Source organism: Gymnoscopelus microlampas (genome assembly GCF_963454915.1).
Source record: "Gymnoscopelus microlampas genome assembly, chromosome: 10".
NCBI classification, from domain to species: domain Eukaryota; kingdom Metazoa; phylum Chordata; class Actinopteri; order Myctophiformes; family Myctophidae; genus Gymnoscopelus; species Gymnoscopelus microlampas.
In genome coordinates, this window is record NC_139947.1 from 32515471 (window position 1) to 32541924 (window position 26454).

The window sequence follows — 26454 nt, forward strand, 5'->3', positions numbered from 1 at the left end:
TACACACATTCTATACATATTTCTACATTAAGATGTGCCTGAAAGGAACATGAGTTATAACAAATGAATGTGGAATTGTGGTGCTGCCTGAAAGGCTTAAGTATTTGCATCACTTTATGTCAGTGATACTGTATATGATTATGATAAATATTCTTTGATTGTACAACCTAAGCCGCAGAATGTGCTGCAGATTTACTCACAGTTGCCAGCTCAGGTATAATGTGTCTCTGTGAGGAGAGCGCTTGGCCTCAGTTCAATAATGACCAAAATAGACTTGAACCAAGTTGCAGCAGACAGAACCACCGGGGACCATACCTAGCTACAGTCTGCAGTCGCAGCAAGGGCACAGCACAGCGCTAGGCTAGGCTAGGATAGCAACTACAACACAGGCACCTCTACTGTGCAATCCTGTATACAGACAGGTACTAGTGTTCCATTGCTGTACCAACCATGGTGGTGGGGCACAGGCAGTGCAAGGCCAAAAGGCACAGGGAGGAAGGGAAAGTGACTGAGCTGGTCAAGCTCATCCTCCAGACTGTGCACAGCAGTGGAGGCCAAGGCATTGGCGTGCTCCGACAGAGTGTCCAGAACCTGGCCATGCACATAGCCGCTCATCAGGTAGCAGACCAACTCTATCTTACGGGCATGGTCTGGGGTTACATGTGTATTAAGGATCAGGGCCAAATGACGGGAGAGAGGGTGGGGGTGTTAGGGTTAGGGATTTGCAGAGAGGAGGTAGGGTTTTGTTTTTTAAACGAAGGATGATGATTGAGAAGAAATCCAAAGGAAGCAAGAAATGAAAGAGAAAAAAAGTGGGAGGAAATATGAGGCATGCAAATAGAACTCCAACAGTGATGAACAGAAAAAAATGCCTGTTACAGTGATGGTGAAAGGTACAGAACACTCTGTTCCTTGGTAGTGAGAAATAGAAATACTGCATGAAATATCTACCTGGTCTGGACAGAGGCATGGGTATAGGATAGTACTTCCTAGATGGCGTAGGAGGACTGGAGGAGGAAATAGATTAAATCAGTACCATTGATTGCTTATAAGAACATTTTGAGTAAGTTGACGAGAAAGTATTTCAAACTATTTACTAAAAGCTACTTGAAAAAATATGAATTAGCAGCTAAGTAAAGACATTTCAGTACTACTGTACTGATCTTAATTCAACCTACGCCATCAAATCCTGGCCATGCAGGTGCAGAGGATGCTGCTGGTAGTGGCCAAACACCTCAAACACAATGGGCTTGGTCTTTATGTACTCGATGAAGGACTCGGTCACCTCCACTGAAATCTGCGAATAAAAGACGAGTTCGCAAATATTAAATATATTTTCACATTTTCAGTTTTGTCAAAGTCATACTGTGTAACTTTCATTTTTGCAGTCTCTATGGTCTGTTAGAACTGCGATTCGCAGAAGTCTGTTTGAAATGAAACCAAACAAGCACCACCCCAAAAACAAATGAAGCATGGTCTTGAGCGACTAAAATTGTGTTTGGAGAAGTTGTCAAAAAACACATTTATGTGGAATGGATATTGAGAAAAACATACCAGTGAAAGATTATATTAAAAATAACTTTTAGTTGAATTGAAAAAGGTAGGTACACAGTATGACTTCAAGAGTCTTTCATGTGTGTTTTGCTGAACTTACATTCTGAACATGGTAGAAGCCCAGAGGAGCTCCTTTTCCAGTGTTCTTCAGCGGCTCAGTAGAGAAAGCCTCATCGTGGCGATGCAGGAAACTGAAAAGTGCATCAAAAGCAAATAACAACATGTCACACAGGTTATCCTGCGTACGAGACAAAACCGCTTCGACAATCGACTCCATCCGCCACATATTTATTTCAGATAATATCACATCCAAGACACTTTGATTTAACTGGTCGGTGTGACATTGGGTTTCAGGACAGTGAACTCACTTGAACTGGCAGAAGATGTCCGCGTATTCAGGGAGGATGCCGCTGGCCTGGAGCACGGTCACACGGAAGGTAAAGATGCTGCCCACCTCCAGCTGTCCTGCCAGACCCTCGCCGTGACTCACTTTGGTCTCCTCTATGTTACTCAGCTTCAGGTCTGGAGTTAAACACAATGGAGCATTGAACTGAGTTGCACTGAAAATGACCAGCGGTTAACCTTTATGCCCTATAAAAATGTGTATAGAAAATAGCCCATACAAGCTCACACGCGATGTGCACTTGATCTGCTATTTTTGAATATTTGAATAGTTTTTTTCTACATGCCCAAAAGGGACACCAGGGTGGAAGTGGATGTTCATAAGACTGCATAATAAACATTTCAATGTGTATGAACTGTTTTATAGAATTGTCCGCAAAGACTCATCAGGCTCATGATCTGCAGAGATCATTCCAGTGTTTTGTCATCAAACAAGTGTGGATTCCATCAGATTCATTTCCGTAAATAAACACCTTTATTTCCCTACATTTGCCAGAACATCCTCCTAAAATTAAGTAAACCTCTGTCTGCCTGAACACGTTTTTCTCCTCAGTGGGCTGAGGTTTGATCTGAAGTTGCACATGGGCAATGATCATTACCATGTGCAGACACACCGTTTCACTTTTCCCAAATTCAAGCTGTTTATTACCGTTTTTTGGAACTGTGTAAGTCTACGGCTGCAGTTTTCGCTGTCACTGCGCATGCGTGGCCACGTGCGCATGCAAGCACGGCCACGTACGTGCGCATGCATACTCTGGGCCACGGGGTCCCCAGAGTATGTTAGCTCTTGGTGCTAACAGCATTAGCGTGTTGTTTACTCACTCATACAACGGAGCAGAGTTTCGGGACTCGGGTCCCCCAGCAAACACACGCAGCAGGTCCAGTGTGTGTGTGTGTGTGTATTTGTGCACACACACATGTGTGTTGTAACTGTCACAGCTAGGCAAACATGACCACATGCCTTGCCCATACATAACTAAAAGTCTGCAAATACTTTGACTGCGCACATCCCTGGGTAAGGACTAGTATATAAACTAACTATTTAAATCCCCCCCTCTGCAATGAACAGGACCATCTGCTCAGTGAAGTTCACCATTGGGCCATGAGCTCTAAAATGTGTGGAGTGGAGAGGTGAGGGTCAGGCAGCCATACCCATGTCATTGATTCTGTTGAGCTCCTCAGAAGGCGTGATGACCTCCGAACTCTGACCCTGACCTTCCACAAAGCGTAGCTCCTCCAGGGACAAGCCAGAACGCGTCATAACGGTGGAGGGAAAGTCATTCTGATGACGCACAGCAGAAGACAGACGAGAGGAGGAGAAAGAGCACGGACATTAGCATAAAGATGGTGAAGAGAGATGAATCAAACCTCCACCGCGGCAAGCAAAGATGTTTTTCATTCTACCTGCTCAATATCAAATGAATAAGGTATCAGGTTGAAAATATTACATTTGCTGTTGCATTTATTCATTCTACCCATCCAGTATGACTGGAGAAATACAGTAGAGCTGGAAGTTACAGAGGAGACGGTTTAAAACAGCAACAAAACACAACCTCATTATTTCACCCCAACGATGACTTTATCATTTATCACCATCCGTGGGTTACGCCATAGAACAACAACAACAAAATGTTTTCCAGTCTGTAAAACTTGTGCTCATCTGACTCAGGACGTACCTTTTTAAAGTACTCGTCGTCGAAGGAGATCTTGGCGGTTCCTGACTGCCTCACACCTGACCCGTAGTCTGGTGCCTCGTCGTCAGCTACAGAGAAACAAGTTATCCTCCCATCAGTACAGAGAAACAAGTTATCCTCCCATCAGTACAGAGAAACAAGTTATCCTCCCATCAGTACAGAGAAACAAGTTATCCTCCCATCAGTACAGAGAAACAAGTTATCCTCCCATCAGTACAGAGAAACAAGTTATCCTCCCATGGTCAATACAGAGAAACAATACGGCAGGCAACCAAGTCCAAATCAGGCATAACTGACTGAGCCATGGTGCAACCCAAGTTATAATTCTTTTCATGCAAATGAAAAAGATTTGATATAAGTAAGTAAGTCAGAGTGGCTTATTGTATTGTTGGTATCAGACACAATAATTTGATATGGAGTTACTTAGTAACATTAACATTTTAATCAATATAACTGAAACTTTGTCAAAGAGCATAAATATAATGATAACTAAACCAATGAGCAGTTGGGGATGGGAGCTTTTCAGTGTAAAAGGCGACTGTTAAGTGGGAGTGATTACTTGAAGACTATGTTATACTCTGTTGTATGACAAAGTATAAATGAAGCTTTAAGAGAGGCTGCAGTTACTCACCGCCAACAGCCTGAACCCCAACACGCAGGAAGCCACGAACCTCACCCTTCTCCGTCACTATGGCAACACGGTGCACCAGGGGCACTGGATACAGCAGATTGCTCAGGTACACAAAAGCTCTGCAAGTAGAAATGAAATGAAATGAAAACCTGACTGCTGCATTGCAAAGACGGTATTCATTCTAGCTCAAACTCAATAAAAAAAATCATATACAGTATAACTATAGTATAACAGCCATTTCCTTCGCTGAAGTCTTATGCTAACTTAGAATTTCAGACTAATGTGCACACATCCTAGATAGACAAATATCTCAGAAGTTGCAGTAATAGGATGTCAGTGCAATATCTATCTATAGAGAAGAAACTAATTAATATGACTGCTCTTGGTGATGCAAACCTCTCATACTGTACTATAAGCACAAGAACCACAAACATGTTTTCAAACAACCCAAGTCTATTGAGTAGAGATGAATGATTTTAACACCACAGTGGTTATACACAATGCACTAGATTAGTGACATTTATAAATGTTGTTAGATGAGAAGCTTAATCTACTAAAAGACAAAAACAAAATAAAACAGAACGCAAAACATCAACAAAACATGTTGAAAGACATTGAAAGGATAGTAGCTACAGAAATCCACTTTATTTTTTAACCTGCAAACGTGACAGGTGTAATGGCAGACCAGTTCAGATGCAGCAGCCTTTTTTATGGTCGCTGTATTGCCTGATTTATACTACATCGTATAACAGTGTCCTACGCTGAAAATTGCAGATCTACAAGAGCACAGCGCATTGTGTGCTTGTGGTTATTTTTGCTGCATGACACCGTTGTACAACTAAGCATAAATCAGGCTTATGGCTGCTTTAGCTGTAGTCACACACACATACTGTCATGCTGTTGTGTGAGTTGATTTGCAGTGCTCCTATACTGCTTCCTCCCACACCCCACCCACCCACCCACTCTGTAGGTGAATGCAAGGCCAAGGCAGAGGGGTGAAATAATTCTTCCAAAATATCACTGTAGTGACTGTGACATGGGCAGGAGCAGGTTATGATTGATAAAACAGCAGGGAGTCAGTCAGGGCTTTGATCAGCTGTCTGTTTATGCCACTGCTGCTATTAGGCCGAATGCAAAGACATGATTTCAAATTATGCTAGACCAAGCTATTTCATTTTAGCACAACGCAGTGAATCAAATCTATTACGATCAGGTATGGCTGCATGATTGCCAACTGCCATTGTGTTAGGATCTACAGTAGATTACAGTACAGAACATTATTGTAAACACAGGAACAAAAATAAAAGATCAACTCAATGTTGAATACATTGACATAGGAAAACAATTAAAAGAGCAGTTTCAAACAATGACAACAATAATAATACAAATAATAATAATAATAATAATACAGACACATCAAATGATAGAGCAGAGCCACAGCAAATACTTCACACACAAATGGGAGTTAATACAGTAAAAATTGTGATGACGGCTTCTAAACAGGGGATAAAATAGCACACCGAGAAGAGATGTAGTGAAAAGGATGCTGGCTTTTTAATTACTTGACTCCAGATTAGATTAAAATAAATCACACAAAATAGGCCCGTCTCAACACAAGTATGACTAATGTTAATAGATTAAAAAGAAATAAAGTTCCAATTTATCTTCTACTTCAGAATGCAGTTTTGCAACAAAAGGGCCAGTTTAGATTCTGTCTAAATTTAGAAGTGATTACTGATGTGTGTGGTTTGTCTGTCTAACAAAATATGTGTAACCAAACCAGTACCAATGACTAGTAACTTTTGGGTGACATGGCACCCCTTCCTGGCCTAAATCAGACATTTCCTGTGCCTTACCTATTTCGTTAACCCCTTGGCCACAATAATGGACATAAATGGAGACTAACAAAAGGCTTATACTTTGTTGCATGACGGTGTCACATGCTGAAAATAACTGTGAATCTTTTATTATATTTTTTTGCTGGAAAATTAGGTGTTGTGGACCCTCCTCTCTCCTTTCAACCCATTAAGACCGGGAAAGCAAGCAATAACTTTAGATTTTAACCACTTTAACCATTATCTTATACTTTGGCTATTCAAAAATAGCAGATCTACAAGCTCATAGCGCGGCACCGAGTGCTTATAGATCTGCAATCTTTTTTTAAATTATGAAAATGTGTGCAAATCTTTGAATATATATATTTTTTAAACAAACATTTGTACCTCAAATCTTTGCTTCTGGGGATTCTACAAATGTCTTCTAAATCCTAACAGTATTTTGGTTCTCAAACCTTTTCATGTCAAGGACCCCCAAGATGATACGTATTTGACCGCAGACCCAAAATCTCAAAATATTTTGTTCCAGGGACCCCCCAGAAGCAAAGATTTGAGTTAATACATTTGTCTAAAAAAATACATATATTCAAAGATTTGATTTCACGATTATATATTTTTTTGCAGATCTACAAGCTCATAGACAAAGTATAAAATAATGGTTATAGCTAAAAATCTAAAATGACACAGATGCGTTCCCGGATTGAATGGGTTAAGAACAGAAAACAAATCCAGCACCCATCCCAACACATCTATCCTAGTTTGCTGCATGTGTTGGAAGATGACGAGGGGATGCCATGGCTGGTCACCAACCTTCCCACCAGGATGAACCAGGGGGAGCGGTCGTAGAAGGGGTCCTGTCCGTCGCTGAAGATGTCCGAGCCCTCCTCCGTGCCGGCGTCGGAGCTGGTGTCGTCCACGAACGCCTCGTCGTCGTCGATCAAGTCGGACATCTCGCTCCGCCTCTCGTCCGCCAGCTCGGTGATCTCCGAGTCGGTGGTAGAGAAAGTGGGGGAGGGTGTGCGGTCGGCCAGGCGTTCGTTTACACAGCCGTGGAAGATGGGGGAACTGAAGATGTGAGGGATATGGGGGGTGGGGTGGGGTGTTGTGGTTTGGAGGCGGCGCCAAGAACGAAGTGAAGGTAACAATAGATAAAGTTATGTACTGTATGTTGTGGTAAAAGGAGTTAATATCACACACTTTGTTGTGATATTAATCCACTAAGACCGGGAATCTGGGCATCTGTGTCATTTTAAGATTTCTTTGGCTATTCAAAAATAGCATATATACAAGCTCATAGCGCAGCACCGAGCGCCGCGCTATGAGCTTGTAGATCTGCAATTTTTGTTTTAAATCTCGAAAATGTGTGCAAATCTATCAATATATATATTTTTTTAAAGCGACCATTTGTAACTCAAATATTTGCTTCTGGGGATTCTACAAATGTCTTCTAAATCCTAACAGTTTAAAACACAAATATGTTGCTATATCAGTGTTACTAAAACTTCTCATGTCAAGGACCACCCAAAATGATATGTATTTGGCCGCCGACCACCAGCTTAAAATATGTTGTTCCAGGGACCCCCCCACCCCAGAAGCAAAGATTGGAGTTAAAAATGTTCCCTTTATATATATATTCAAAAGATTTGCACAAATGTTTTAAAAAATTGCAGATCTACAAGCTCATAGCACGGCACTCGATGTCACGCTATGAGCTTGTATATCTGCTATTTTTGAATATCCAAAGTATGAGATTATGGTTAAAGTGGTTACACAGATGCGTTCCTGGTTTTAATGGGTTAACAATCAACCATTAATATTGATGGTCCCGTCACTAATCAGTAGCAATGTCACTTATTCGCTTTTTACGTTCCTTCTGGTCATATGGAAATCATACTGAGAACTAATCTATCTGAGAAAATGTAATTGTCTTTCTATCAGATGGGATCACTTTTGCAAGAAGTAATTTGGTATGTCTCTGCCAAGTTATTGCAACTTAGAGGTCTGCAAGCTGCTAATGAATTTATTTTACACAAGTAAGTAAGTAATGTATTCAGATGTCAGAGTTTGGCAACTAATGTAGTAGCACCAGCTAAATGTTTAGAAAAGAGAAAATGCTTAATCAAAATGAAATGCAACATTTAAAAGGACACTCCTGTGAATCTTCTAATGTACAGTGTAAACGATGAAATTAAATATGCATAAAAATGCAATTTCTGCATTAGCTAAGTAAATAATTAACACGTAGTTACAAGTATTTGTATGACTTTGGAAGGATGAAAACACAACACAAGTAATATAAGGAAAAACTAAAACATGGAGCATATAAAATGACAGAACATATTTTTGTATAAATGAAAACGTCACTATTTGTTTTTGAGGCAATAAAACAAATATTCATGACTCGTTAGCTACTAATAAATCTCAATACACAAAAGGGAAGTGACAAAATGAAATGAAAATAAACAATTAGCAAATGAAAAACAACAGGTGACATGTGAAAGCATAAAAACATAAAAAGGAAATTATGAAAACAAATGTTAAAAACGTGATACCAGTATGAAATTGTTAAGAAAAAGATGTGACGATTAATAACGGAATGGAAGGGGACACATCCAAGGAAGCCCAAATGAAAACAGAAGACAGGCACTTTGTTCCAGCTTGACTGAGTGACTAAATAATGTGTCTTAAAACCTAAACTGCCAAAAGGGAAAACAGACACAATACAAGCTACACAATTCAAAACTATAGAACTCGTTCTTTTAACTATTTTCCTGCTGTGTTACATACCTCCCCACCAGTTTGAACCAATGGAAGCGATCATAGAAGGGGTCATTTCCTGTTAGTGGACCATCTCCGTCTTCCTGGTTGGAGGAGGCCATCTCCCCAGCACGGTCGTACATCTCCCTCATCTGGTCCAGCCTCGCTCTGCAAATAACATCACAGCCGTCCGTGGTGGTTAGGTTTTCTTTTTTTTTATATATAATGGGCACTTCGTAATTTAAACTCTACACTTGGTTGACCGGATTCCCCAGGGTCTCTATACTATACCCCCCTCCTGTGTGCAAAACACACTAAAACAAAACACTGAATAAAATAAAAACTTAACCGCCACTATTATATTATTATATTTTGTTCCACATTTTGTGTTTTACTTGATTTTATGACTGTGACTTATTTCTTTAGTTTTTGTCCTTTAAATCATACTACAAAGGAATCAATGGCAAATCTAAAGCCTGAGTAATATTTAGTTGCACACACTGGTGTCACACACCGGAAATAGCACATCTACAAGCCCACACAAAGCCTTGCAGCATGACGCGATGTGTGCTTGTAGATCAGCTAAAGTATAGATCAGGCGTAAAAGGATATGGTGTGTGTGTGTGTGTGTGTGTGTGTGTGTGTGTGTGTGTGTGTGTGTGTGTGTGTGTGCCTTACTTCAGTTTCTCCAGAGACCAGTAGTGAGTGGCTCCGTTCTTCAAGTCCTGTACCTCCACAGCCACCACAGTACGAGGGAAAGCCCTGGAGTCACGCTCCTTCTCTGACTCTGGGGGCTGCAATTCGGGTGGCAGCGGAGAGTACAGCGTGTCTGTCAACAACACAAACTGGAACTGGACCTGAAGAAGGAGAAAAGTAGAAGTGAATCAAGAAGGTCTTATTTGTCACCAACTTGTACAAGTACAAGTAGCAAATCTTGTTGTTCTGCTAATATTCCAACTTGATAATGTAGTAAAGCAAAAAGGACATAATAATAATAAAATATATACAGTGAAGTATGTGCATACGGTCTTGTCTTAGACAGGTACAATAGCTTATCATTTAGCAGCATTTTCCAAAATGTGGAGGGCAATAATTGATGGAGAGTGAAAAAAGAGAGATTGAGAGAGAGAAAGAGACAAGAAAAAATAAGAGGCAAAAGCTGTTATGAACCAGGCTTTTCCTTGTCGTTGTTGAATGACATGAGATGCTGCATGGTTCATTGCACTTTACAGCGGTGCTCTTAATCCCTGAAGACACACCAAGGTAGAAAGGTCACGTACATCCATACCCAGCCCTCCATTTTGTTCCTTTCTCGCTCCAGTGTCCACTGCAGACATTAAGGCTCGACCAGAAAACAACACTGGATATAAATAACGGGCAGAGACCCAAAGATAAATAAAAAGCCACTGACAACCACCTGTGTGACAGAGGAGCCATCTTCAATATCTATCACCCTGCGCCTAGAGCTCCACACACCTACGGTTTAATCAGAATATAAATCACAAGCCTCTCCCAGTGGTCAGGTGGATCCTAATAGACTGAGAACCAGTACCAAGTCACCGCCAGCCTTTGATTTACTGTATATCAGATTGTATTTGTTCATCTTTAATGATAAATCTCAAACCCTGGAACCAAAATGACCAAAACGAAAACAGTGACGGCTACGGCGTGTTGTCAAGCGTGCACGTCGAGCAGAATATCGATTATTCACAGCACAGCCAATATCAATCACTGCTGATTAGAAAGCGTGGACAACCTTGTGGTGTCCTTTTTCACATCATGGTGTTTAGGATTCCAGTCAGCGCAACAGAATGCCGTCATCAAATGCTTTACAGTCAAAGAGCAAACACCGTCGACTCTGTGGGGAATGCTTGTGAGGCTAATGCACTGCTCAGCATATAGATGTTGGCTGCTAGAGCTCAGGTACATAACCACATGAATCTAAATAAATAAATAAATAAATAAATAAGTAGCAAAGAATAGAAGCTTTCAGAAAGGAGCATCTTTAGATCCTCAGATACCGGAAGACTTTTATGCTACTGTCAAATTGTATTGAATAGTATTGGGTTTTAACCCATTAAGACCTGGAACTGTGTCATTTTTAGATTTGCATTATTTTACACTTTGGGACATGAAAAAGATTGAGCACCACTGATATAGAAACATACGTTTTTCAGAAAACTGTTGAGATTTAGGAGACATGTAGAATCGGCTTCAGGTCTCAATGGGTTAAACTGCATTTCTCCTTGTATCCCCCTCTCGCATATCTTTCTTACCCATTTGACGAGGTAAGAGTTCTTACTTTAATCACACCGAGGTCCCACATAAACATTGTCATGCCATTACAGGCTCTGGACGTTGCATTTCTTGCTATTAGCTGTTTATGATGTCTCATTCATGTTTGGCCATACCTTCTTCTTCAGCTCCACGCTGATAGCGTTAGCCTCCTTCAGGTACACAGCGTTCCCCCACAGCTGGTCGCGGAGGGAGGTGAACTGATGGTACCTCCATTTTCTGAAGGCCCACTGAGCCAGTTCAAACTCATGCTGGGTCCACGGTACTGAGGGGGGAATCAGAAACATAAGCAGATACCCTTCAGCACCAGTGTTGATTTTGACAGCAACTTTTGATTTAGTTTTAGTCATAGTCTTTTGAATAAAATTGTTTAGTTTTAGTCGTATATTAGCCATCTGAAATGTTTTACTTTTAGTCTAGTTTAGTCGACTAAATATCATGAGATTTTAGTCAACTAAATCTGCAGTTGATTTAGTCGACTAAACTGTATTTTTGACTGGCCGTGATGGCATCGATATGATTTTCACTTAGCTGCATGAGCTTGTAGATCAACTATTTTCGGTCTGTGACACCCGCGCGGTAGGATGTCATTTTTACCATTTTACAAAACGTGTTGGCAGCGCTTGTAGAACGCCCAACCAATATAAATCAGGCATGACTCCAACCCTAACCCCTAAATACCTAATCCTATGCCTGAATCTTTTTTATTAATTAAGCCTAACTAATATATATATATATTATATTTTATCCTCACAATGTCTATTTCTCAAATTCTACTTTACTTCTGGGGACATTTGGGTCTCACAAGTATAGCAATACAAGTACACACACACACACACACGCACACACGCACACACACACACACACACACACACACACACACACACACACACACACACACACACACACACACACACACACACACACACACACACACACACACACAGCTTCAAATCGCATGGTTTTAATTGGACGTCATTAAAATGAATGCAGGTATTATTATACTTATTAGCTGAAAGCTGCAATATTAGTAGCATATATTTCATTCTTAGAGGATTAGAGACTATTAATAGATCAGATGGACTTAATTCCCTCAGTGGGTAATTAGAAAGGTGACATTAACAATTGTTCAGTAAATGTAATGAGTTCATGTGTGATATGATTTTGTTTTGATGTTTAAGAAAAGGGGAAATACAATACGCACATCCCTCTAGCTTAGGTTCTGGGAGAAAATGTAGAAGAAAGCAACATATATCAGACGGCATTTGTAATTCATTGCAAGATATGCTTTGAAATTATTACTTTTTAAATATGTTTTGATTTGGCCTGTTTATTACAGTTGACTTAACACAGTGAAATCCTGTTACATGTAAACAGATTTTTTACTGTGCAGTCCTCTCTGCTTGATAACATCAAAGATGCTTAACACATTGGCTGCCAAAAACGCAGATCTGCGTTCTATTGCGTCCTTAGAACGCAGGCTGCCAAAGACACAGCGTTCTATTAAAAAAAAACATTTTTTTTTCTTTTTTTTGGGTAATTTGACCCAAAGACCAAGGAGATATGATTTTTCGAAGATTTAAACTCCCATCCACTTCTTTGTTAACTTGAAACTTAAAAATTCTGTATCTCGGCTCCTGAGTACTTTTGTTTTTTCATTGAAAAAGTCTGGCAGTCTACTGTAGAAAATAAATAAATAATTCTGGCAGCCAATGTGTTAATTCAGGAAGATACGCCATCCCACGCTTCGCCACTATGTGCAAAATGGTGCACAAAGTCTTCTAAGTGGCCGCCGTCTGAGGTCAGATCTTGCGAACGTCCTATGATTATCGTTGGTAGATATCGTGAGAGTGCGTTGCTGGGACAGAGAAAGACCCAAAACAACATTTTCCTGATTTGCCTCTCTGAAAATGCCATTTTAGTGTCAAAATGTTCAGAAGAACGGGTCCAATATTTAGTTCAGTGACCATGGGGCTAAAGAATCGGTCCCAAGCTGTGTTCACATTCACTTCTCCCATTGGAATGAATACTCACAACCTACTTCTGGCCTCCTAAAGAGGCAGACACCTACATCACACAGATACGGGAAGTAAAGCGGAGATGGCGTGTCTTGCTTGTTTGTCTTGGATAACATTCAAATTACAGGATCTTGGGTGAGCTTGGGTGAAAGTAAAAACACACCTTCCTCCTCTTCCTCCTCCTCTTCCTCTTCTTCATCGGGTGTTTCAGCAGCCAGAGAGCGAGTCTCCACCTGTTTCTGAAGTTCCTGGAGTTTGCTCTCATAATCCTGGACATGAACGTACGGTAGAGAGAGAAAGAGAGAGAGAGAGAAAGAGAGGACAGCTGAAACATAATGACAGGAGAACAGCCTGGCTAATCATCAGTCAGTTAATCGAACTAATCAATTTAATCGTATGGCGAAAATAGACGATCTACAAGCTCACAACGCATCGCGATATGACTCGTTGTAAGCTTCTGTATCGGCTATTTTTGCTATTGTTGTGTGACACCATTGTTGGATTAAGGTTACCAGACTAATCCGATTTAGTCGATCAAAAAAAAAACACTTTCTGTTTTTGCATTGATTTGTTGATGAATAATTGATTTGAATTATAAAAAAAATCTATAGAAAATACAAAAATAATTAAAGCTGCAAGCAGCGATGACCGGGCCCTCGCACCTCTGTCCACGTTAGGGGCAAATATTGACCAATTAGAACACAGAGAAGAGCTAAGCAACTCTGAAGGAGGACACGTTTTTTCAACAAACTGTTCAAAACGTATGGAAAAGGTTAGAAACAGTGAAATATCGACCAATCAGAATAGGGGCGGGGCTAAGTAACTCCAAAGGACAAGGACTCTCATCCGAATCAAAAGACGCGACTCACAAGTCCGTCCGACAAACCGTTCAAAAGTTCTAGCAAGAACTAGAAAAGAGTCCAATATCGACCAATCAAAAAGGGGCGGAGCTAAGTAATACCAATGAAGGACAAGGAATTTAAACCGATTTCAATGAGGCAACTCACAAGTGGTTACGACCAACTGTTAAAAAGTTAAGGCAAAGAATAGAAACTATTAGAAACTATGAAATAACGACCAATCAGAATAGAGGGCGGGGCTAAGTGATTCCAATCAAGGACAAGGACTCTACCAACTCAAGAGACGTGACTCTCACAAGTCTGTACGACAAACCGTTCAAAAGTTATAGCAAGAACTAGAAACTATCAAATATCGACCAATCAGAAGAGGGGACTGAGATAAGTAACACCAATGAAGGACAAGGACTTTAAACCGAGTGTGTACCAAGTTTCATACATGTAGGTGAAACCGTATTGTGGGGCTTCAAGCAATTTCTTTTTAGGGGGCGCTATTGAGCCATTAGGCCACGCCCCCTTTTGAGACCATTAAAATACATTTTTTTTCAAAAACGTGATTCATTATCGGGAAAATAATAATCTTTGCGATTTCAATAGGGCTTCGCACTGGTGCAGTGCTCAGGCCCTAATAATAATCCCTAAAACGATAATCTATAGTTGCAGACCATAGTGCACACCTTCGCTGGCTGTTCATGTTCTGTTCCACATTAAAACTTGAACAGTCGAAGTTTGGTAGGTTACACTAAAACGGCTTGATTCTTGTTGTATGGAATGATTCTTGTAACAATATGGAATTGCACGCACGCACGCACGTCACTCTTCATTTGAAACTCATTCCAAAATGTTATGGGCCATTTGAAAATAAATAATGACATTCTTATCACAGTAGTAGGAAACTTAAGGCCTGCTGGTTACAAAAAATAAATGAATGTTCGGACGTGGTGTAGAGAGGTGCTAGTCGGAGCTGAGTCCAGTGTAATCCAATGAGGGGCGCCATCAGTGCAGGGCAGGCTGTGGTCCTGATGACCTCATCGTGTTTGTTCTGGGTCTTCTTGGGGAGACAATGCAGCCTTTCATTTGTCATGAACCTCCTCTCTGCTGCTGCAGTACCAACTAACTGAAAACACTGCAACTGCTGTATCAGTTCACCACCCTGTGAAACTTAAATGTTATTTTTAATCGATTACTTTTATCGGCTGTCTTTTTTTTTTATCACTACAAATATCATGACAGCTGCATTCTTTCTTATACATTGTACATTTCTGAACATCAGAAACACTTGTCTTTTGTATTTGTAACCATATTAGAGACTGTGGTTTATATACTGTAGTTAGCATTAAGAGGAGAGCCTCTTTTACTGCATACATACATACTGTAGGCTCAAATAGTCTTCGCTGCAATGGGGTCCTTAAATATTTATTGCATGCAGAGGTCAAGCTTAGTGCAAACTCCCTCCCTGAAATAAAAACAAATTAACCAAACTAATGAGGTCCAGTGTGCTCAAAACTAAACAGTGCGTGTGACCAATAAGATCAAACATAATTGTTCTCACGCGTAAAGGGCAACACGAAAAGGCAAAAGGCTTTACTGTGGCAGATTGACAGACGTTTCAGCCATAAGCTTTGATCAAGTGTGGTAAACCATTTTAAACACATTTTTGGGTTTCTCTGTTGTCCTTTACATGTGCTAACCTTTTTTTTATTATAATTAACAAAATGAACAACCGTCACCATACAGTATATATGACTGCATTTGAAACATGTCATTTTATTTCAGTCATACTTTGAAAATAAACGTCCAGCAACACAGGGATTCAATAAAACCTTTTTTTTTCCTCTTTTTTTTTTTTTTACCTATGGACAATAGTGTTTGACAATATGTTTGCACAAAGTGTTTGATTAAGGAGCATCACAACTTGGTACACTTGATATTGCAGACGCAGATTTAGATAGTAGACATGATACAACACTCAACACTTTGAACTGAGACTCGACAAACAGTTCATTTATATGTATATTTTCAAAAAAGAACAGTAACCTGTACATTTTTCATTTTATGTTGTATACTTTTCCAGCTTACCTGGTAATATCAAGCGGTCAGCACCAGTGCATGCGTTAAATAACATTCTTTAAATGAAGCACTTATTGGAGCATGAGCACATGTAAGCTAAGACAGTCATAAAAGAGATGAGCACTTGAAGATGGCGAGAACAGCGCAAGTTAAAGAGACTAGGTTTATATGTATACGAATACATCTATATATCATTTGGTTTGTTACAGCATAGTAAATGCATAGAGTAAATACTATTGTGAAAACGTGGAAAAGATTTAAAAAGAAAATTATTTCTTCATTCTGAACCCAAGCTGAATTTCATCTTTAGAAGTATCTTCCAATACAGCAGAGGGCCGCTATTTCTCTGAAAATAAGTCAAGTGGCATGAGACTGTATGATAATCACTGGGCTCTTTTAAAGCTAAATGTAAAAGCAGCAGGGATGATAATTGATAAGGCAGTGTCACAGGAATAGTGGCTGTTCATTCATATAAGGCCTCAACCACAGCATAGAGGCAAAAACTAGTTTCCCAATTGATAACTTGGATAACTGATTTCATACAAAATGTGTTAGTATTACAGATACTGTATACCTAGTACTAATCATATAGATAAAATATACTGTATGTGCCATTTCATCTAGCCAAAAGAAGGCAGTTCTCAAAACCCATTTACATGGATATTGGAATGAATTAATGCAACATTATGCAAAAACTTTGATTCATTGTTCGCTTTCCAACATTCTTTTGGCTGCCATGACAACACCCTGTTGGGCATCCATTCCAAAGACGCTGTGTTTCTGTGTGCTTACTCAGTGAACCACAAAAACTACATTTAATTTTAAAGACCAAGAGAAAAAAGAAGTCCGAGCTAAATTCATGATATGCGGCTTCTACGGGAAGAGTGAGAGGAATGATATTGGGGACAGGTTTGGGTCATTTTCTTAACCTTGTTAACATTTAGGTTTTATACCTACCATCCGGTTAGGTACTTGGATAAACAATTCAGTCAATTATACACAGTAAAAATCGTGTGTTAAGTTACAGGACAAATGAACATTGAGGACTTTACTGGTTATTTTCATTTCATCGGGTCTTTGTCAAATTCCAAGATCCTGGTAGAATGCAGCATCACATCAAAAAAGTTACTTTTTAAATGATTTGAACTAAAAGATTTGTTGTTCAATTAATTTCTCATCCCAGACATTTGTAAATTAAGATTAACACTATACAGTTTAGCCATGACTTGCAGAAGTGCAAAATAGATTCTGTAATATCAGGTGGCAGTCACTTATTTGAAACAACAATAATAATAATAATAACGTTTTCATTAAAAACAAAACTATGGGGTTTGATGATCAATTTATAATTTCAGTTGATCAATATATTACTACTAAATTAAAAGTTAGTTCTGGTTAGTGTTGCAGAAAGGTTGACTCTGTAAATTGTAGGTAAAGAGTTGTATGCTCCCTGGAAGAACATTAAGGAAAGGATAGGATAGGATACACAAAAGAAGAGGCCATTTCATTTGAATTATGAAAGGAGCAGAGCAGGGTTAATGGGTTAATTAATCAAAAGGCACTTTGAATAACACTTTCTTGTACCACTGTTTCAGTCATGTGATGGACAAAAGGCATCAATCTATTAATTAGGCATACTGTAATTAATTTTAAAAACGTCCAACCAACTGGTCCCTTGATTCCAGATCTAGGCCAAAGAAGATGTATGTTGGACAAAAAAGTAAAATTGTAACAAGGTAATAATTAAACCCCAACATTGAGTAACAGCTCCGTCCTAGAGGGCAGGTTTTAGGGTTACACTTTATATTGATGCATATTAATGTTTTAATTACTATATTGGGCACTTTGTAGCACTTATAACAGGTTGCAACATTCAAGATAAATCAATACTAAGTGGCAAGAAATGTAAACTCAGAAATTCAAAAATGAAGAGCTTTTGGCAAACAAACAAAAACATGATTGATGAATTATCATGATGATGTGTAAAAAAAAAAGAAGGAAAAAGACGCAGAAAAGGCAATTCTTATCTCATTTCTTCTTTTAAAAGTCACTGCATCTTCTATTGGCTTCAGTTCCTCATGACAGTTTCTCCCAATGCAAGTATTGACAGAACGCACAGTGCAGCATAACTGATACAAAGGCATAGATTATGGTGATGATAAAATGTCTTCTTATAATACATACGATAAAGATTTGGATCAACCAAGAACACACTGTCACTGTTCAAGTGCAAAAATGTCACAGTTCTAGCTGTTTGACTCGCAGGATTCTGAGCTGTTGTGATCTGTAATGTGTTTTGCCTACTGAAAGTACATCTGCCACCTCCACCTAAATCCCTCTCTTTCCCCATCGTCCCGCTCACACCGTCGTCTCCCTGCTGGCTTTCAGGTTTGGGGCTGACATTTGCCTGCGCATTCTTGGAGGCGCCTGAAAGCTCATTGGATGGTTAGCTTGGTCAGTGTGGTGGTACTGCTGGTAGCCATTGAAGCCTGCGTCTGCATAGGGCATGCTGTTGTAGTGGTAAGGCTGTTGGTGGGGATGTGGCGACGGCTGTGGTGGCTGATTTTGGTAGTGGCGGGATTGGTAGAAGACCTGTGAATGCCTCCTACTGTTTTCATTGTGCTGCAGTGACTCCGAGGTGCTAGATGGCCGCTGGCGATGATTGAAGGAGTTGCTGCGGCCTCGCTCCTGAGGGTGCTGTTGATGGTGGTTGTTGTTGTTCCTATGGTTGTATCTGGGACCCTGACTTAGACCTTGCTCCAGGTCTTTGCTTCTATGTGGGACCGGGGGGCTGGGACTTGCAGGAGTGACTGCAATAATCGAAGCCGCCATCCTAGTAGCTGCTCCATCCTCACACTGACCTTCACCGTCTTCCTCCTCAACAGCCTCTTTGGGTACCTTTAACTCGATGACCTGCTGGTCTGTGATGATGATATGGGTACCAGGGCTCCACGAGTTGCGGTGCTTGGGGTTGCTCTTAAAGGGGAAGCGGAGCTTGCGGTCCTCCGGGGGAATGAATCGATGCGGTCCATTGTGCCTCCGGAGCTGTTGGGAGATCTCTTGCTGCTGGAGGCTCTTCAGGCGTACCTGCTCCTGACGCATCCAGCGCATGTGGCCTCGTTTTAGGGTCGAGTCATCTCCTGCACTTTGCCCCTTTTGCTGTTCTCCATCCTCTGCTTCAGGCTTTTCAGGTAAGGGCGGTTTGGCTTCTCGTGGACTGGGAATCATGGGAACGCTGCCTAGGGGACTGGTGCTGGGAGGCTTTTCTTGACCATCAGGGGTGATGAGCGGAAGGACCTTCTCCATCTTGACCATCTTGTGCCTGAGAGCGCGGATCTCGTCATCCTTCATGTTGTTCTGTTTCTTCACCTCATGCAAGATGTCCTCCAGCTTGTCTATGTGCACCTTCAGGTCGTCCATGACCACGGCACCTCCTCTGGTCCCGTTGGTGAGGACGTCCTCAATGCGCTCGTCCCCCACTCCTACTGTGTCCCAGACATCCCGCGCTACGGCCCTCCACGAGTCCCGCTCGTTGGGGTCTTTCTTGCTGTAGCTCTCGCAGAGCTCCTTCATCTTCACGATGGCCAGCGCCTCGATCTCCTGCCGTGTGTGGCGGAAGTCGTTCAGCGCCACCTCATAGCAGATTTCCTTGACTGCCTGGATCTTCAGGTCTGAGATGGTCACCCACTTGGAGTCCTTGGTGACACGGCGACGCTGGGGGATCTGGTACGTTTTAACAGGCTCTCTTCTCTTCCCACTGCTGGGCAATCCACACTTTTTCACTATGGTTTGCAGCTTACTGGGAGGCAGCTTTTCCCTCAGGGAAGTGATCAGTCTCCAGCTCTCTTCGCAAGACCTCTTATCTGAGTCATCCCCACTATCAGAGTCGCCGTCCTTTAGAAAACAAAAAAGGAAACAAACAAAATGGTTCCCAACAAAAATGGAGAAATTAAAATGGGGAAATCAAAGAGAAAAAGGATGGCTTTTTAAAAATAAAGAATGAATACAGGTATGAATATGCAACTTGGGAACTTTTATCATCATGAATTAAGCTCTTGGACAAATTGCATCAGCAATGTATTACTCAAGAGCTAGGACAATATTTTTTTGTCAAGTACCAGATTCCCCAGTGATTATTTCTTTAAGCAAAACCTAAAATATTTAGCATACATCACCTTACAAGATGTATGACAACATGCAGTATCATTCCCAGAAAAACATGTAAAATCCACTGTAAAATCAAATTTCAGCTTAAATCAAAGATATATAGACAGTGGCTTCCATTGACTTTCTTTCATTTTGAATATATTGCCTTGTAAAGTGGTTATATGGTTATGAATTAATTACTCATTATTATTATGAGTACATCATATTCTACGGACATGCAAACAAAATGCTAGCAAATACAATTATTTAAAAAATGGGGATGCAATTATTGTTCCCAATGTTGCATATTGATATTAAAAGTAAAAGGTAAAGCATGGCTATCATGATTAGAAAAAATATCAACAGAACAGAGGACAGATGTTGATTGGAGTGATTCTGAATCATTTTTTCATATTCCTCTTCGCAATTGGAAATTTGGGTATTTGAGAGCTGGATTCCAAACATGCTTCAAAGGCATGCAAAAAGGCAGATGAATTTCGAAGCTTTCCCCCATTTGAAGTCCAGAAGATTTGAGTTGCTTTAGTATTAGCAGTGAGTTAGAAGACGAAAGTGTTCTTGCAGTTTTATTGGAAAAGCCAGTAGAGAGAGGACAGACGAAATTGAGGTTAAGTGTTAATCCACTACAAGAAAGATGTTAGTTGAAAGAAAATGCAGTTTCTCATTTGTTTTTGTAGACAAAGCACATTACAGATCACAACCAGTTGAAACAGATACTTTAAATCTTCTGGGTGACAATGTGTCTGTGAACTGGACATGTATGTTGTGGAGAGCCTGAATCCTACACATGTATAGTTTTGCACATAAAACCACCAGAGTACAGAAGAGGTCTTTATTTGGTTTGTTGATGCGAGCAGTGATAACTCTTGTTGTCGAGCCATGCCCTCAGTGTGCTACAAAGACACTGTGTAAGGCTAGCAAAGAGAGGTAGCCAAAGAAGTCAATGAGAAACCACATTGTCACTAGCCTTCAAAATACTACAGCAGGAACACTGGTTATCACAATGCATTGTACATGTCAGCAACTGCATTGAAGAGATGAGAACTCAGGACAAAACAGAGCAAGAAAACTAGAGTAGAAATCTAAACCAAGCAAATCAACAGCCACCTCAAGGTTGACTAGTTTATCAGCAAACACTGCAACTTAGTCCACAGACCAGTACTGAGTTAAGAAAACATGCTATTAACATGAACCATGCAAAAGCAGCAGCATTTTATATAAGAAATAAACCATTTTATAAGCAATGTGGAGTTTTAAATACATTTTCATCTAGATCAAATTCATGTTCTGCTTTAGATACTGTTTAAAAGTGCTGTTTTGCAAGATTCAGTTCAAATCTACAGTATAAGACACAAGAAAACGTGAAAACAGGGATTTGGAAAAGGGAAAGCTTTATAATTAAATTCCCTCTGAATCAAATTGCAACAGGAAATCAATCAAAATAAAGAGAGGGGGGGTCAACTATCTGAAACCAGAGCAAGTACATTTGAACTTCCATGCAAGAACAGTCATGCGCCAAGAGTAACAAGTGTGATTCACACACATACACACACATACAACAGAATCTCAAAAAGTGTCAGATCTCAGAGTGAAAATTAGTACTAGTCGGACTTCAACGGAGCAAGCAAGACTATTACCGAAATGCAAACCTGGCCATACAATTATTACTAGCCATAGGTAAACCCTGTTTTAACTTAGCATCCATCCCATCATAGCCCTCTATCCTGGATCATATTTCACTTAAAACAATCAACCATTAGCAAGCATTTTGTGTAACCCCCTGAAAATGAATTAAACTACAAGCCAACTTCAAAAAGAGTATCTTGGCAAAGCATTGGTTTCAGTTAAACCTTCGCTACAGTTACTGCAAACTTGACAACTATATGTGAACTAGCATGATAACGGCTTACAAGCAGTACTTCATTGTTGTGAAGTGGGTTTGACTGAACACCAGCCAGAACTTACCAGTCTCTGTTGTTCCAAAAGTTGGTCTGCTTCTTCCTTCTCCTTTTTGTACAAAATCTCCATTTCAGTCAGTCTAGACAAAAAAAAAAAAAACCATCATATTAATATTCCCCAAATACATGCATATTCTAAAATCTAGGCATCTACAGAATGCATATTCCAAAATCTAGGCATCTATGTATATCAGTGGCGTACCCACTGTAGAGGCTCTCGCCTCCCCTAGATAGAAAACCCAAATAACCCGAAAATGTGTCATGCGTGCTTAATGTCCTCAAAGTCACACATCCTACAAGCTTTGAACTGAGCAAATTGGACCTTCCGTTCCAGAGATAATGGACAAAACATCTTGAAAACGGCCACTTTCGCCGGTTTTCGATTGAGTTGAAATTTCTTTTTTGGGGGTAATAGAGAGGGAGGGGGGGGGGTTGCAAAAAAAGAATCTTGCGTGCCCTAAATGTAATTCCTGGGCAGCCAGTACTCAGTATGTCCTTTCATTCATCGGCTGGTCGGTCATCCTCAGCGAAACACGTCTCACTTCAAATCTATGTATATTCCATGCCAATCATTGTAAATCTATGCACCATAATAAATCTATAGAAATTCACCTATAACACGCTTTTGATGCTTCTACTCTAAATGTATCTTCTAAACAGTTCTTCCCTGGGTGCCTTACCTTTTCTCCATCTCCTGCTTCATGTCAATGCCCTGCTTCTCCAGCAGCTCTCTCTGGGCAAACGTCCAGTCCACAGGCTCTACAGGGGTCTCCGCCGATGGGGTCTTCTCCCTCTCAGCCCTAGCCTGCTCCGGGTGGTTGAACCGGAATACGTGGTTCTTTCCCATGATGATGCGATTTCCTAAATGACCAAGATGGATGACACACATGTGTTGACAAAGACATTGTTCCATTGCAGGACATGTTCAGTTAAGTAGTGGCAATTAGCAACACTATGGTATATAGGACCTGTGAAGCAGTGTGAATATTGGACATGTAACTAAAAATTATGTATTTTCTATATTTCACCTCAATATAAAAGGTGACATGGTTTTTCATGTATTGGTAAAGTTATATGACCACAGATTATGAAAATCAAACGTGACTCTTCAACAATGCCTGGGTGTCAAAAGATGACGTGTTGACTGAACAATGTTGACACGCAGTACCATAGATGGACTGTAGTGTATACTGAAGATCTACTGTATACACAATACTAGTTAGTACCTATAGGTCATGTTTAGCCAAGTTTATTTGCATATCCCTAAATCACAATTACAGTCTGAAAGGGCTTTACAGGCCCACATTTAACAAAGTTAACAAAACGTCAAATCCTGACCTTTGGTATACAGTAAGTTAAGTCATGTTTCCAGAAATCGCACCATCTCCAGATTTCATGAAGCCTTAAGTTTACTGTGCGAGACAAATTATGGCTCATTGCTCAGGGCTCACAGCTCTGTAATACTTAATATACTCTGTTGTACGATGGTGTCAATATAACCTAGCTTGTAGATCGGCTATTTTCGGGAAGCAACACCGCTATACGACAAAGCCATTATGCTTGTCTCACACTGTATAAATTAGGCTTCAGTAATACTGAATGTGAGAACTTATACTTAAAATGTTGAACTTGTCCTTGTAATACCCACCTGAACGAAGCTGGACTGCACCATCAACACGCTTGCCGTTGACGTAGGTTTCTGATCCCTCGCAGGGAACCAGCATGACAATCACTGCAGTGAAAAGGACACCAACCAATCAACAATGAGTCATACGTTTCCCAGAAAGCCTCAGTAGCGTTACCTTCAATATGGTACAGTGCCAATGAGTACTGACTAATGGCATTTATTGAATTACTTTTTTCATTAGCCAAAGCCAATAAATAAAGATGACGATGTATGTGTCATGTGTCATGTATTCTAATGTTAGTATGTTTGCCTGGTTTGCCATTTGCAGCATTCAGTCTAGGTACAGTGGTTCTGGATCAGGGCCCACTCGAAAATCATTTGTGGCCGACCATTCTGAACATTTAACATGGCAGCCAATCAGTGCGTTCCTAGAGCATGTTTTATTTAATGATCAATCGAATCAAATCAGATTTTGGTAAATACATGATCAACGGAACCAATATAGAATACTTTAAGTTCCTATTTATCGTTTCACAACATTGAACATCACTTTTTTAAATAAATTATTAATGTTATAGTATTAGTATTTTGGCAATGATTTGGGGGCCCCCTTGCAATATTCTCTTGCGGCCCACAGGTTGGGAATCGCTTGTCTAGGATATACGGTATGGGTCTGTCTGGAGATTAGAGACATTTACATGACTAAGAGTGAATTTCATCTTTGGTACCGACAACAGATTCATTCAGGAGCATCCATTGTTTCAATATGCACATACTGGCACATGCAAACGCACACATACAGACACAAACGTACACCTAGACAAATGTGTGCGCGCGCACACACACACACACACACACACACACACACACACACACACACACACACACACACAACTATACTCTCACCATCTCCATTGGCATTCCTCTCGCTACGGAAGATACAGTGTTCTTCTCTGATGTGAGCGCCACTCAGAACGATGTCTTGTCGTCTTTCTGCATCCGCCTGGCCCACCCTGCCATAAACAAAGGGTAGCCATTTTGAGTGAATGCTTCACTGCAGCCATATTAGCGGCAGCCATCTTGGTGACAAAGCGCTCCCTAAGGATACGGCTGAACCTATAAAAACTATTGTGCATGACAAACAGGTGCTAACTTGTGACACTCTAAACTGTGTTTCATCTTGGATCCTGTCATTCATTATCATCCTGGGGCAGTGAGGTAACGATATACACTGGTGCAAAAAGGTTTACTGAAGGAGGCGAAACGGGGGAAGAGAGGAGACGACAGTAACGTAAGCCCATAAAACTTTGGTGATCAAAGGCAGATGGTATCATCCGCCTGATCTGAAGAATCCACCTCTGGCCGAGCAAAAACACAGGAACAATGAAAATTACTGTGTGGTTTTTCTGAGACCCTACATCCAAGGACTTCTAAAATTATTCTAGAACCTTCTTTAGCATTCCATTGTGAGGGTGTGAGTTTTTGGTTACCGTGTGATTCCGTCTTTGATGTAGTACAGCAGACACTCTGACATGAGCGGGTCCTCATTCAGGTTAACCAGGTGTGGTGTCTGCAAGAGGCGAGAGTTGAGACCCATTATGGCATTATACGTACCCAGAAAAAAATCGAAAAAACGTTTCAGCATGTGCACTGGAAATTTACCAGTAAAAGCATTGGTAAATGACAACTGTCAGACAGTGTCAAATCTGCATAACCATAGATACCTAAATACTGTACTTACAGTGAATTTTGACTTACACATCGTCTTCACACAAATATTTATTCATACAGGTGCATTATGGAATGTATATGCCACTACCTACGCTGCTATACCAGCCTCTACAGTTTATGTACTAGCTTCGTTTTGCTTCTTTTCATATTCTGAGTAAATAATGAAATAATACTGTTGCTTTCAGTGCAATGCACCAACATAGAGACACATTCCTTGTACTATGTGCGAACATACCTGGCAATAGAAGGAATTCTGAACTACAGACTGAAATGGCCATGTGCATATCCAGATACATTCAGTATACTGTATATGACTACATGATGCTAGGAGCTACTTTCACTGAACCACCAACCTTCTTTGGGGAAAAGACCCCATTAAAGCCTGCATACAGATCACAAGGCTTCTCAGTGAAAAGCTACCCCACGGAGAGGCAGCAGGGTGAAAACGAAAGAGAGAGAAACAAAATGAAAACGAATGAGAAGCAGAGACAGAAAAAAAAAGCAAAGCTGTGAGCAAAGGAGGGGTGAAACCACACACCAAAAAGAAAGGGATGAATTCAAAGTGGGGATCTTTCCGATACTAAAGCAAGGAGAGTGACAGTCGTGTTTGAGCAGTTCATGATTAAACAATACACAGTAAAGTCCTAACAGAGAGAGTAAGAATTAACCCGTACAAATATTCATTTTTACAAATTTTCACTCTCTCAGAGATAAATGAACATTTAATAAACTAAGAAATTCTACTGATAGCGTAGGGGAACATTTACCTAGCTTTATATTCCTGTTATACTACAGTATATAAAATAAATAATAAGCCTCTGCTGGGAGATAGAGAAGCAGGGAGGGTTCTGGGAATACCAG

General features: G+C 40.4%; 1 protein-coding gene across 3 annotated transcripts in view; it reads right to left on the reverse strand.

The window, feature by feature from the left end:
• kif1b (kinesin family member 1B) overlaps positions 1 to 26454 on the reverse strand; it is a 92718-nt gene that overhangs the window by 25138 nt on the left and 41126 nt on the right. For 2 of the 3 annotated variants that reach the window (XM_084068670.1, XM_084068669.1), the window contains 16 exons: positions 25353 to 25432; positions 24769 to 24875; positions 23884 to 23967; positions 22916 to 23096; positions 22243 to 22315; positions 13350 to 13455; positions 11285 to 11433; positions 9552 to 9730; positions 8904 to 9041; positions 4282 to 4400; positions 3633 to 3718; positions 3109 to 3238; positions 1923 to 2076; positions 1655 to 1745; positions 1179 to 1297; positions 952 to 1007 (listed from right to left, as the gene is read on the reverse strand). In XM_084068670.1, the coding sequence (XP_083924796.1) occupies positions 952 to 1007; positions 1179 to 1297; positions 1655 to 1745; positions 1923 to 2076; positions 3109 to 3238; positions 3633 to 3718; positions 4282 to 4400; positions 8904 to 9041; positions 9552 to 9730; positions 11285 to 11433; positions 13350 to 13455; positions 22243 to 22315; positions 22916 to 23096; positions 23884 to 23967; positions 24769 to 24875; positions 25353 to 25432 (1852 nt within the window). Of the gene's footprint in view, positions 1 to 951; positions 1008 to 1178; positions 1298 to 1654; positions 1746 to 1922; positions 2077 to 3108; positions 3239 to 3632; positions 3719 to 4281; positions 4401 to 8903; positions 9042 to 9551; positions 9731 to 11284; positions 11434 to 13349; positions 13456 to 16012; positions 20008 to 22242; positions 22316 to 22915; positions 23097 to 23883; positions 23968 to 24768; positions 24876 to 25352; positions 25433 to 26454 lie in introns of those variants that run through there. The other variant, XM_084068671.1, reaches the window with a different exon arrangement.